Raw genomic sequence first — 14160 nt, forward strand, 5'->3', positions numbered from 1 at the left:
GGCAGCAACAGCTCTGATTAGACCCCTAGCCTGGGAACCTCCATATGCCGAGGGTGTGGCCCTAGAAAAGCCAAAAAGACAAAATAAATAAATAAATAAAATACACAGATATTGAAATCATGCTATGTATATGCACATATATGTATATCTACACAAATGTGTACACATAAAAGTGTGTCTATGTAGAAGTCCCTGAGATATGGGCTAGCCTAAGGTCCCCAATGCTCCTAAACACCACTGCTGTATTTTCTTTCCTTTCCTTGCATGCTTTGGTAAATAAATCAATTTCCAAACAAATCAGTCTTAAGTCTTATAAATTATTTTAAGACATCACTTGCTGGGGGAGGAAGATCCAATGTGGGGACTCAGCTGGAATTCGGACACATCTGAGTACTTTGTAGAACTGGCAGGTCAGACTTAGCACAGGTTCACCCCCATATTCAAGGGGAAAGGACGAGGGGAGAGAGGAGATGATGTTCACACCAAGTTTTGCCCAGAAAAAAAGCTTTACAGGCAGCCGGCAAAGGCTAATTCCAAGGACAGATGGCCATTTTTCACCCAGGTTTTCCCATCCTGGCCCCAGGACCTCATTCAGGGCGCAGAAGAAGTCAGAGGGAAGAAGAGGGTTCCAGGAAGCAGATGTTAAAACCCCACGCAGCCTGCTTTAGTAACCTTTCAAAATAACAGAAAAGAAGGGGCAGGGCCCTACACCCACACCTCTCCCTGTAGCCCTAAGTCACCCCAGGAGGCCCTAGGGATAGGGAATCGTCAGAGTAAGGAACGCTGCTCAGCAGGTCCCAGGCCAGCAGGTGACCAAGTCTACACACCTGAAGGACACCTTCCATGGGGGAGCACAGGTAAGATTTGATGAGATCTGGAAGTCGGAGTTCTTACATTGAAGGGACTCCTGTGTCACCCACAAACCGCTAAGATCCAGGGAAGCCAAACAGCCACATCAGGATGTTCTCAGCTCCTGTATTTACCGATCCCAGACACACCCTAAATACACATTTCTATCTCTCTCTAAAAAATTCTATTTCTAAAATAGAAAAGGTGAAGCCAGATGAGGGCAAATAGGTTGTTCTCACTCTGAAATAACTTTTCCCTTTTTTCTGACACTAAAATGGTTGTGTTATTTTTTACTTTTGTAAAATACCTGAAGGTTGAACAAAATTATCTCTAGCGTTAGAGTCCCCAGAGAGTTAACTCTTGAGATTTGGCTTCAACACCCAGGTTTATCTTTTTCAATGTATAAACGCACATCCCATAAAAAGAATCCAGAGCTGGGATTTCTGTTATATGTCATTTTATCTGGCCAATGTCTTCCCATGAATTTGCTAAAAGCTGCCATGAGAATGGGAATGAGAGACACGAACAAGGAGTCCGTTGCAGCCATACTAAGGCAGAGCAGGCAGGGCACAGGGAGTGGCATGTGTGTCAAAGGGGCTGTTATTTCTTTTTTTTTCTTTTCTTTTTTTTTTTTTTTAGGGCCACACCTGAGGCACATGGAGGTTCCCAGGCTAGGGGTTGATTCGGAGCTACAGCTGCCAGCCAAAGCCACAGCCACAGCCACAGCCACACCAGATCCAAGCCCCATCTGCGACCTACACCACAGCTCATGGCAACACCGGATCCTTAACCCACTGAGGGAGACAAGGGATCGAACCCGCAACCTCATGGTTCCTAGCCGGATTTGTTTCCTCTGTGCCAAAATGGGAACTCCCAAAGGTGCTGTTATTTCTGAAGGGAAAAGAAACAGCTAGAAACAGCAAGAAGGGCAAAGGCTCCTCCCAGATCCAGGGTCCTCAATCCTGAAGTGAGGTGGAAGGCAGGGCTACCCTCTGCAGTGCTGCGGGGGCGGCCTCAGAAAGGACCAGAAGGAAAAGGAGAGAGGAGGACACGGAGAAGAAGGGGAGGATTCAGGAAAAGGACTCAGCATCAGGACTCATGATGATGTTGAAGTTCCAGAGGACCCAGGAAAAGACTTTTTTCAGTCACCTGTTCTTCACCCCTTTCTCTTCAGGAAATGAACACTATCAAACCCTTACGTCAGCTTCTTCATTTACTGAGGAGATCTTAACCAGGTGAAACACTTCAAATGATGGCCTGTCTTTGAGTTTTGCTTACGCTGTTTCCTGCCAGAATGTTGCATTCCCATTTAAATCTTGCATCTGGGAGTTCCCACTGTGGTCCAACAGGTTAAGAACCCAACATAGCATCCGCGAGGATGCAGATTCAATCCCTGGCCTTGCTCAGGGGCTTAAGGATCCAGTGTTGCCCGGGCTGTGGTGCAGGCCTGCAGCTCTGATTCCTCGGATTCAACCCCTAGCCCGAGAACTTCCATATGCCATAGGTGCAGCCATAAAGATAAGTAAGTAAATAAACAAATAAATTGATCAATCAATCAATCTTGCATCTCTCTGACATTACCTTGATCTATGAAAGGTAATACCACCTCCCACCCAGCGGAGTGTGATAATGAACTTCCACAGGAGCAAGCTGTGCGGGGACAAGACAGATGTGCAGAGCCCCAGGAGACGCTGACATGTCCCTACACCTCACCCCAGACCCTGAGGCCCAGCTGGCTTCACGGGCAGGTCGCCTGTGCCCTCACACGGGGCCCCACACTCAGAAGCTCGAGCACTTGATTTAATGCTCTACCATCCTCGTTTTACACAAATTCCAGATCCAGTGTTCTGCCTGCAGGTTCTCATCCAGGCCAGCCCTGCCCTTGACAGATGATGTACAGACAGGAAAAGTGGATTCCACAAGTTATACAGCCCATTAGTGGAGGGGGAAAAAAAAATCAGGATTATAGTCTCATCTTCTAAAGCAGCTATCTAAGATTCTGATCACAAAAAAAAAAAAAAAACCTGTGTTCTGCTAACTGCAGAACTGTCCTGATAAATCACAGCATCATTAGACTAAATGTCCTACTACCTACAGAGACCATTGTGAAGTTAGGACTAATCTACACACTGAGACTTTGATATATTTTAAATTATGTTACATTATATCACTGTTCGCCTTTAATCATTTAACTCAGCAGAATGTACAATCAATCTTCAAATACAAATTGACACACGAATTACAAAACACAAGAGATTTCATGATTGACATTCCCAAGTGTAGGGAACTTTACCAAAACAGCTTAGAGGAGTTCCCGTCGTGGTACAGTGGTTAACGAATCCGACTAGGAACCATGAGGTTTCGGGTTCGGTCCCTGCCCTTGCTCAGTGGGTTAACGATCCGGCATTGCCGTGAGCTGTGGTGTAGGTTGCAGACGCGGCTCGGATCCCGAGTTGCTGTGGCTCTGGCGTAGGCCGGTGGCTGCAGCTCCAATTCGACTCCTAGCCTGGGAACCTCCATATGCCATGGGAGCGGCCCAAGAAATAGCAACAACAACAACAACAACAACAACAAAAAAGACAAAAAAAAAACAACAACAAAAAAAACAGCTTAGAAACAAAATCTACGCAAAAACTATTCTTCCTCAATTTCTAAGAGTATAAGAAGTTGAAGGTCAGGTGGCAAACAGCCCAGAGATTCCCATCTCTGTCCTTGTATGTCTTTCAGGACCCACCTGGGTTTATCCCTAACCTCGCTCACTGCCTTTCTGACAAGGTCTGAAATTATACTAATCATAAGCTCAATAGCTTTTCAGTGAAGACACTGCCCACATCAACTCAAGTGTTGAAAGGAAAACATCTACCACCTTCTGATCAAAATCACATCTATTACACTGTTTAGTAATGTTCTCCCAAAAAAAAAAAAAAAATCCCTTTATCCAAAACCTAAAAGAAAGCCTCCATTTTCCATGGAAACAATCAAGCACCAACAGCAACTGCGAACATTTTACATTAGTGAATATGCATAAAATACAGGAAAGACATTCCACTGGAACGGTAAGCCTATCTGTGAATTAAAATCAAGTAAGACATACAGGTAACAGAGAAAAAATTTCTATTATAATTGAAATGTCTTAAATTCAAAGTGGAGGGCTGTTTTGTTGGTTTCAGATAGAGCAAACTTAGAGTTACGAAACAAAGGTTATCCTTAGAACTGCCCCACAAAGTGCAGGATGACTAGTTTACACTGCCATATGGCATATTTCAAAGTTGCTAAGAGGGTAGATGTTCAAGGTTTGGGGTTTTTTGTTTTGTTGGTTTGTTTTTTACAGGCTTTGAAAGTCTTTATCAGAGTTCCCATCGTGGCTCAGCGGAAAGGAATCTGACTAGCATCCATGAGGGCACAGGTTCGATGCCTGGCTTTGCTCAGTGGGCTAAGGATCTAGCGTGGCCATGAGCTGGGGTGTAAGTTGCAGACAAAGCTCAGATCTGTGGCTGTGGCATTGGGCAGCAGCTGTAGCTCCCATTGGATCCCTAGCCTGGGAACCTCCACATGCCAAGGGTGCGGCCCTAAAAAAAAGCAAAAAAAAAGTCTTTCTTCTATTGGTAGCTATTTTGCAGGTGCGACGAAACACAAAGTTTTATGACAAATTGTGCACAAACTTTCCAATGTAGGATTTGAGTGTAAAATATGAAACATAAAATCTACACAAAACTGATCAAAATCAAGCACAGAAACCAGGGCTGAAACTCACAACCCATGTGTGGAAGGGAGTCCTGTTTTCCTGGTTCCTTTCAAGTGCTTTATTCTGCTATGAAAGAGTCAAAATGAAGATGTAAAGCTTTGTGGTTAGTTTAAATCACACCCTCTGTAGATACTATACCAATTGTAAAAGCTACCCAGATACACATCAGTTCAGCTGGGTGGACCAGACTCTCCAGCTGGATCACTGAAAGCAAAGCAGGCAAATAGGGAAAGAAAATCCACCTGGATTCCGTCACAAAGGAAAAAAAAAATTTTTTTTTTCACTACATAAGGTGAGAGACGTTAACTAAAATTAGGTAGAGATCACCTTTCCCACACAGTAAGTGCAGTCACTATGCTGTACCCTCTAAACTTACACAGTGTTGTGTGTCGATGCTAGATCAATCAAACTGGAACAGTAAAAACTAAGGGAAATTATGCGAAATTCTGATTCTAAAAACACACCTGTGACTTTCCTGAAAAGGGAAAAAAAATATTACATGAAATGAATTCTTTACAAAAAAAAAAAAAAAAAAAGGAGCCACCAGGGGGCAGAATTCCCTGAGCCTCACTTAAGAAAGCAGTTTGTTACACTGAGAATTGACCAGAAGGTGGCAACATAGCTTCAGTTTCTCAGTATCCACAGATCAAGCTGGGTTTAGTCTAAGGCTCTGCATATACAAAATACCTCCAAAATACACCTCACAAACATCGTTTTACACGAGAAAGCTTTCATTTCCTTACATTCTGAATGTTGATCTGTAGTTCCATTTTGTAGTGATTAAAGTCTTTGGCAAGTTCATGGCCCTGATGATAGAAAGTAAACATTCCCTGGAAAAATGACAGCATCTAAAACAAAGGAGAGAAAAGGACATTAGCACAAGAAACAAAAACAAAAAACACCTCAGGGAAAAAAAATAAAATAAAAACAGCCACATATTTCCCTCCATCTCAATGCAATTCTACTGACGTAAAATGATTTTAAAAGAAGTCACAAAAATTCAATTAACTCTTAACTGCAGATTATTCATTAATTGGTCCCTATTTTTTTAAAAAAATGAAGAATTTGTGATTTCTCCTTAAATATAAGATCCACTAGACAGCTCTTCTAGAATGTTGTATAGGAGAAACGGAATTCTACAGCACCCATTTGTCCTTCTTAGTCGAGAATTCCTGTATTCATTTATTATAATCCCTGTATTCATATACATGGAATTCAATACAGGCTGACAGAACCTATACAGAAAGTGACACCCAGAACCAAGAACTGAAGACTCTTTCAAAGGGCACCCAGCCAGCACAGAGCAAGCTCTTGTTTTTTCAACAAGGATGCCCAGTGCCTAGGTCAGAGAGGGGCAGGGGCTGGGCAGTAATGAAGCCTTGAGTTTCCTACAAACTCCCCACCTGCCCCCACTTGATCAGAGGGCAGCTGCTTCTCCCCACCACAAGCTAGAGTCAGGGTGCACTGAGGTCAGAGTTAAGGAAATCCTGAAATTCCTTTGCTTCAGAATGTCACACAGCATCAAGGTGAGGAACGGGGACCCTGACATCAGGTCAGGGGTCAATTCCCAACTTGGGCAGATGACTGCTAGGTTTCTTCAATTTCTACATTGACTAAGTAGAATAAAAATCTCTCCTTAATGAATTATACGCATGATCACAGTAAAGCCGAGAACGACGACTTGAACAATAAGCACTGTAAATTCTCAATAAATGTAGGTCATTATTATGATTTCACATAAAAAGAAAGGTTTAAGTAGGTTTTCTCTTATTGTTTAATATACATTAATTCTATTACTCCATTGGACCATGGCTTCCACAAATGCTAATATTTAGTTAATCATAACTTGGGGTTTTTTCTTTTGTTTCTCAACATACACAATGGGAAAACCGTATGTCAATTACATTAACAATAAAGTTTTTTTTTTTAATCACATGTAGTATATTAAAATTAAAGTGAATCCTGAGGAGTTCCTATTGTGGCTCAGGAGGTTAAGAACCCAACTAGTATCGATGAAAATGAGGGTTCCATCCCCAGCCTTGCTCAGTGTGTTAAGGATCCCAATACTGCCATGAGCTATGGTGTAGGTCACAGATGCAACTCGGATCTGGCATTGCTGTGGCTGGGCTGCATGACGGTAGCTGCAGCTCTGATTCGACCCCAAGCCTGGGAACCTCCACACGCCAAGGGTATAGCCCCCCACAGCGCCGCACCCTCCCCAAAAAAAGAATCTTGAGAATCATGAATTTCAGTGTACCTCTAGGGTTTGGGTTTTTTGGGGTGTTTGGTTTTTTTGCTAAAACCCACAGTATGAAATACCCATTACTTTTTTTTTTTTGTCTTTTGTTGTTGTTGTTGCTATTTCTTGGGCCGCTCCCGCAGCATATGGAGGTTTCCAGGCTAGGGGTCAAATCGGAGCTGTAGCCACCAGCCTACGCCAGAGCCACAGCAACGCGGGATCCGAGCCGCGTCTGCGACCTACACCACAGCTCACGGCAACGCCGGATCGTTCACCCACTGAGCAAGGCCAGGGACCGAACCCGCAACCTCATGGTTCCTAGTCGGGTTCGTTAACCACTGTGCCACGACGGGAACTCCCCCATTACATTTTGATTCACAAGATACCTATATTCACATATATATGAACATAAATAACTGAAGCTATCAGAGTATATCTTTATAAGCACAAACAAAAATCATGTGTTTCAAAAACAAGTATAAAGAAATGTCAGGGTAGCTCACAAAACAGTTTCAAATGTTCCACGTATGGCTCCTTAAGTTGCCTAAGTACTGTGAATAGTATTAAATAATTTGTTACCAATAATGGTTGAAGGTACCAAAGTCTGGATGGATGCCCTTGCAGAATAAAGGTCATCCCATAAACACTACTGCGGTCACATTCCAAAAGAATTTCTTTCAGAGGGATTTCTTTTTTCAAGGGTGGAGTCACAACTAGGATGGCAGAAATTGTACCTGTCTGCCAAGTCCTTGAGATGTCGCTGGGCCAAGAAGGCAGAGAACCACTCTTGAGAGGTGATTCTTGGCCTTCCCAGATCTCTAGGTCCCCTGTTTACAGTTTACGCCCCAAGGCCTCCAGCATCCATACATTAGATCTTGAAAGAAACACATTCCCATTCTATCACAGAAAATTCGATGAGCAGAGCAACTTGCTATTATACTTACAGGTTCCACAAACTCAAACTTCTTCCTCTCTTGGATTTCCTGAAGCTTACACACATATTCAAGAGACAGTTCGTAAAAGTGCTGCCGGTTCTGTTCCACTTGGATATCTGCCTATGTTAAAACAAGGAAGGGCAGTCCAATTAGAGGCAGTCAAAGTCTTTACCCAAGGTCTGCAAAAGCACAGTCCCTGCTGCCTTTCTTCCTAAATGAGGCTGTGCTGGACCACAGTCAGGTCTACTCATTTCTGTATCTTCTATGCTGCTTTCCTGCTACAACAGCTGAATTGAGTCATTGCAATAGGGAGCTTGTGGTCTGCAAAAGTCTAAAATATTTACTCTCTGATTCCTTGCAGAACGAGCTGGCCGACCCCTGTTTTTGAGCTGAGATGGATCCCAAAAGTCTAAAGATCAGATAGTCATGTCTTCATGAAAAACCTACCCCCAACCACAACCGACACCCAAGGTAGAGCCATCCACATAGAATCCAAGTTACAGCAACACTATTTCCATTAACTAATCCCCTGAGAATGAAGAGGCCTGGGAAAGAGGGGGGGACAAACTCCAGTCCCCTCGGCACTCATGAGTGAAGGCAGCAGGTGAGGAAGTGCCGGCCGTGGCACCATCTCAGGAACTTGGCTCTCTCGGGCAGGCCTGGGCTTGACGCCCACCTGCACGCAGTCACGCTCCTAAGCCCTCACCAGGTCCCGTCCCCTGGGAGGGCACAGGCAGCAGGTGGTCAGAAGACCATTCCAAAAAAGGTTCCAGCTTGTCTTCTCTAACGAGAAAGGAACTGGGAGAGGGGACGGCTCCACAGAAGAACAGCAGAGACACGGCTCGTCCTTGCCAACATTCTTCTAAGGCATCATGCATTTCCTAACTTGGCTAATTCTCCTTCTAAAAGTACTTATCTGGACATTTCTCCAAAGAGGCAAGAACCATATCTAAACACATGGAAAGATGCTCAGCATCATCCATCATTTATGGAAATACAAATCAAAACCGCAACGTACCACCTCGCAAAAAAGTAAAATGAAATTAAAATTAAATAAAATTAACATAGGGAGTTCCCTTCGAGGCTCAGCAGTTAACAAGCCCGATTAAGATCCATGAGGATTCGGGTTCGATCCCTGGCCTCGCTCAGTGGGTTAAGGATCCAGTGTTGCTGTGAGCTGTGGTGTAGGTCTCAGATGAGGCTTGGAACCTGCGTTGCTGTGGCTGTGACATAGGCTAACAGCTGCAGTTTTGATTCGACCCCTAGCCTGGGAACCTACAAATGCCACAGGTATGGCCCTAAAATGCAAAAAATAAAAATAAAATAAATAAAATTAAAATTAAATGCAATTAAAATACAAAATACAAAATAAAACAGAAAATAACAAAAAACAAACCTATCTTTAAAAGCCCCAGAAAATAACGAGTATTGGTAAAGATGTGGAGAAACTGGAAATTTGTGCACTGCTGGCGGGAATGTAAAATGATGCAGCTGCTATGGAAAACAGTACGGCAGTTCTCCAAAAAATTAAAAATAGAATTACCATATGATCCTGCAATTCCATTTCTGGGTGTGCACTCACAAGACCTGAAAGCGAAGGACTCACACCCACATTCACAGCAGCATTATTCACAGCAGCTAAACGGCAGAAGCAACCAAGTGTTCACTAACAGATGAAGAGATTAAAAAAGAAAAAACATGATCTGTACGTGTAATGGAATATCATTCAGCCACAGAATGGAAGGAAATTCTGGCACTTTCTACCACATGGATCCACCCTGAGGACACTATACTATGTGAAATAAGCCGGTCACTAAAGGACAGATGCTGTATCGATTCCACTGACATAAGGTACCTGGAACAGCGAAATTCACAGAGACAGAAAGTAGAATGGTGGTTGTCGGGAGCTGGGACAAGAGGCTGAGAAGTTAGTGTGGAAGGGGTACAGAGTTTCAGTATCGCAAAATGAAAAACGGTCAGAGGTATGGTGGGGTTTGCCCTACAATGTAACTGGGCTTAGTAACACCGAACTAACCGTATCCTTGAAAACGGTTAAAAGCACACATTTTCAGAATATTTTATGACAAAAAGTTTTTTTAACTTTAGCAAAAAAGTATTTATCAAACATATAATAACTTTTAGCATCAAATGATTTTTAATCAATATTTAAGTATCAGAAATAAATGTGTTTGTTACTAAGCCAAAATGAAAATTTCTACCTAATGTTCATTTTAAAAAATGATTTTTATGCCTCTAATAATCAGAGATTGAGAGGTCAGTGACTGACCTCTCCCAGGAAAAAACAATGAGACGTTGTGTTGAGTAGTAAAACGGAGACACGGGAAGTTAAATGTGGATTTTTCACCTTATTGTTACTGGGAAATGTCCCTCAAGAAAATCACACCAGTCTGACTGACCAAGGTGGTGTTTGTGCTAGTGGATGCTCACTGCTGGCTGTGGTTCAGCAATTACCCAGCATCACGGCTCTGCCTCTACCGACAGCCTCCCAATCTTCGGAGTGTTCAAAACTGCTGTGCCGGGCGCTGCATGATTAAACCACCAGAACGCCTGTGACTGGCCATAGCCTATAATTTACCACAATGCCACAGGCATCTGATGACATTCAGCAGCAGAGTCCTTCAGAGGCAATCGCTGTGCATGTGGTATAGTAAGAAATGTAGTTGGTCTTTGTCCCAGGCTCAGGGCAGAAATCTCCTGAAGCCCTTGGAATTTCCTGAGGGAAGGAGGGAAGTGTCCTTGTCATAGGTAAGGTGCCCCTTGGGAGAATACGGAAGTTGATGCTAATGAGGGGACTCAAGGTGAGCACTGATTGGCCGATTGCAACTTTCGCGCCCCCCCCCCGCCCCCTCCCCACCAACCTCTGGGAAGGGGAAGGGCCAGACTAAGCTCTATTAAAAACCCCTGAACTAGTGTTCATGAGCTTCCAGGTGGGTAATGTAAGAATAACAGACCCCTCAGTTAAACAGAGTTGAGAGATAGGAAGAGGGAGCGCTCAGGGCTTCTGACCACAACAAAGTCCAACAGGAAGAAGAAAGACCCGACCTGGTGCCCACAAGGATGCAGGTTCAATCCCTGGCCTCACTCAGGTTAAGGATCCGGCATTGCCATGAGCTGTGGTGTAGGTCGCAGACAAGGCTCGGGTCTGACTTTGCTGTGGCTGTGGTGTAGGCTGGCAGCTGCAGCTCCAATTTGACCTCTAGCCTGGGAACTTCCATATGCTGCAGGTGTGGCCCTAAAAAGAAAGAAAGAAAGAAAAAAAAAAAAAGACTGTTCTTCTTTACTGGCAAGGACTCAGCCAATGAAAAGCCCCAGAACTCTGTTCACTGTAGCCTCCCAACTCCTTTGCCTCTCCATGAAAGTCTTCTCCTTCACTCCTCTCGCAGGACCTTGCCCCTGGCTCACTAAGGCTGCAGACCCCCAACTACAATTCTCTGCTGATCCCCAATAAACCCATCTTTGCTGGAGAAATATCTAGCAGTCTATTTATTTCAGGTCAACAGTTCATCCACTTGCCTGGAGAGTGATGCACCCTGTCCCATGGGGACAAAAGTTTCGGCACTTGGGACTCTTCCAGACCCCTCCCTGTGCACCTCTTTAGCTGGCTGCTCACCTGTATCCTCTATACCATCCTTCATAATCAACTAGTAAACTGAAGTAAATGTTTGAGTTCTGTGAGCCACTCTAGCAAATTAATCAAACCCCAGGAGGGGGTCATAGGAACCTCCTACATGTAGCCAGTTAGTCAGAAGCACAGGTAACAACCAGCACTTGCAACTGTGGTTGGTATTAGGTCAATCTTGTAGGGCTGAGCCCTTAACCTATAGGATATGATAGTATCTACAGGGAGACAGTGTTAAATTGGTGGTGTTAGGAGTTCCCATCATGGCCCAGTGGTTAACGAACCCAACCAGGATCCATAAGGACTGGGGTTCAATCCCCGGCCTCGCTTAGTGGATTAAGGATCCGGCATTGTGGTGAGCTGCAGTGTAGGTTGCAACGTGGCTCAGCTCCTGCATTGCTGTGACTGTGGTGCAGGCTGGAGGCTACAGTTCCAATTCGTCCCCTAGCCTGGGAACCTCCATATGCGTGGGTGAGGCCCTTAAAAAAAAAAAAAAATGGTGGTGTTCACAAAATACATTTGGACTATACTTTTTAAACTACAGCAACCAAAAGCCCTTTTTTCTTTTTTTTTTTTTTTGCTGTGCCCACAGCACGTGGCAGTTCCCAGGCCAGGGAGCGAACCTGTGACCCGAGCCATGGTAATGACAATGCTGGATCCTTAACCCTCGCACCACCAGGGAACTCCCCAAAAGTCTTAAAAAAAAAATAGAATTTCAATTTGATTATCATCTCATTTCTGACCATTCCTGCTGGAAATATTAATAATTAAATATTATATTTAATTCCATTAAATATAATAATGGAAATATTAATAATGTGTGTATCACTCACACAAAGTGATACAAAGGATTTATTTCTCTAGTCATAGTAACTGAAATATAATTATTTGACTACTCAGGAAACAAAAATATATTTCCAAAAACAGCAGTAATGGAATTTTCTCAAATATCCAATTTCTGTTCCAATACAAATATTAAGAGAATTTTTGGATATCATGGAGGCCAAAGCTATTGTGCCCAAAAACTACAGAACTACAGGTAAAGGTCCTAATAGAATTACCAAAGTTGCCAGTCTGGTGTTTGCCACAATTTTCTCTTCTTTTCATTGGACACAGGAAGAGAGAATAGATGATAACAAGCTTCTATGCCCTTGTTCAGCATCAGCATCTCTATTCCATTCACTGAAGATCAGCAATGCACTAGCCACTGCCAAAATCAACCAAAACTGAAGTTCCCTTGTGGCACAGTAGGTTAAGGATCCAAGCGTTGTCACTGCCACAGCTTGGGTTGCTGCTGCGGTGCAGATGGGATCCCTGGCCCAGGAACTTCTTCATGCTGCAGGCTCAGCCAAAAAAAAAAACCACTAACCAAAATTCAAATCTAACCTTTTTCCCTTTAGAGAGCATCCTGCCTCTTAAGGCCTTCAATCAAGCTTGCAACAGAAAGTTAGGTCACATGGGAGTCTGTATGTTTACAAAGAGCCAACAGAGCAAGATAGGAAAGAACATGTAATTTGAGTGAAACAAAAAAAATTCATCTCGAGGTTCTCAACAAATTTCTAATCTGGACTTTAATTATCTTTGGGAATGATGAAAGCGTTGAAGCCCTAGCTCACCGTTCATTCAGCTGTATTTGTTAAGTGCCTTCTCCCTGCCAAGTTTTATTCTAGGCACTGAGGACAGAGTACTGAACAGAACCATGCTGCTGCCTACAAGGAGCTTATATTCTTTCGGAAGATGCCATATGATAATTGAGTAGGTCATAAGTGAAATGACTTTAAAAGTATTAAAAAAAAAAAAGAATGAAGCAGAGTAAGGGAGACACTCTAAAAAAGATGGGCGGAGAGTTTCTGCTGTAGCTCAGCAGGTTAAGAACCTGACATAGTCTCTGTGAGGAAAAGGGTTCCATGCATGGCCTCGCTCAGGATCCAGCGCTGCCCGAAGCTGCCACATAGGTCGATGAAGGGCCTCAGATCTGGCATTGTCCTGAGCTATGGCTGTGACCCGAAGCTGAAACTTTGAATCGATCCCTAGCTTGGGAACCTCCATAAGCCACTTGAGGGTACTGCCCTAAAAGGGGGGGGAGGGGAGATGGGAAAGCTTCTCTAGGAAAAGGGAAGCCTGAGCAGAGGGTATTTGGAAGACTATTTGGAGACATGAGGCACGCAGATCCCACTTGGAAATGTATGAGGCAGAAGGAGAAACAAAAGCAAAGGCCCTGAGTCCATGGGGGCAGGGCAGCCACGTGTATGTGAGGGCAGGCAGGCTGGGCTGGGGCTCGGAAGGTGGCCTGGGGCGTTTGGAGGAGAAGAGCCACAGGAAGGCTTGTTCTGCTGCCACAAAGAAAATACCCTGTGGGGAAACCTAGGCGGGAGCAGGCAGGCCTCTGCAGTAATCTGTGTGAGACACGCTGGCCACTTGGGCGGAGGTGGGGGGGGAGGCTGTCGTCTGAGAATACACCGATGCTAAAGACACATGCTGGTGGTCCAGATGTGGGGAGGGGGAGAGAGAGAGAAAGAGCTAAGGACCTACAGATCTGGCCTAAGCAACAGTTAGAATGATACCTAGTTAGCTAGTGAAGGGGGGATGGAAATTGACTGGGGGCATGAAAATCCCTCCAGGCTACCTTAAAATACAGGTAAGGAGAGAAGGCAGGTAAAAAAACTGCTGGCTAGAAAGAGCCCTTAAGATCAACAGCTGTTATTTCAAAAGCGACAGAGGGCAGGCGATGAGGGATCCTATGAACAATTGC

At 44.1% G+C, this 14160-nt stretch overlaps 1 protein-coding gene across 1 annotated transcript in view; it reads right to left on the minus strand.

Moving 5' to 3' along the window:
• ARHGAP10 (Rho GTPase activating protein 10) overlaps positions 1–14160 on the minus strand; it is a 370863-nt gene that overhangs the window by 227646 nt on the left and 129057 nt on the right. Inside the window, exons 6-7 of the mRNA XM_047799118.1 lie at positions 7778–7888; positions 5338–5442 (exon numbers count right to left, since the gene is read on the minus strand). Of these exons, the coding sequence (XP_047655074.1) occupies positions 5338–5442; positions 7778–7888 (216 nt within the window). The remainder of the gene's footprint in view (positions 1–5337; positions 5443–7777; positions 7889–14160) is intronic.

Source organism: Phacochoerus africanus, chromosome 10 (genome assembly GCF_016906955.1).
Source record: "Phacochoerus africanus isolate WHEZ1 chromosome 10, ROS_Pafr_v1, whole genome shotgun sequence".
NCBI classification, from domain to species: Eukaryota; Metazoa; Chordata; class Mammalia; order Artiodactyla; family Suidae; genus Phacochoerus; species Phacochoerus africanus.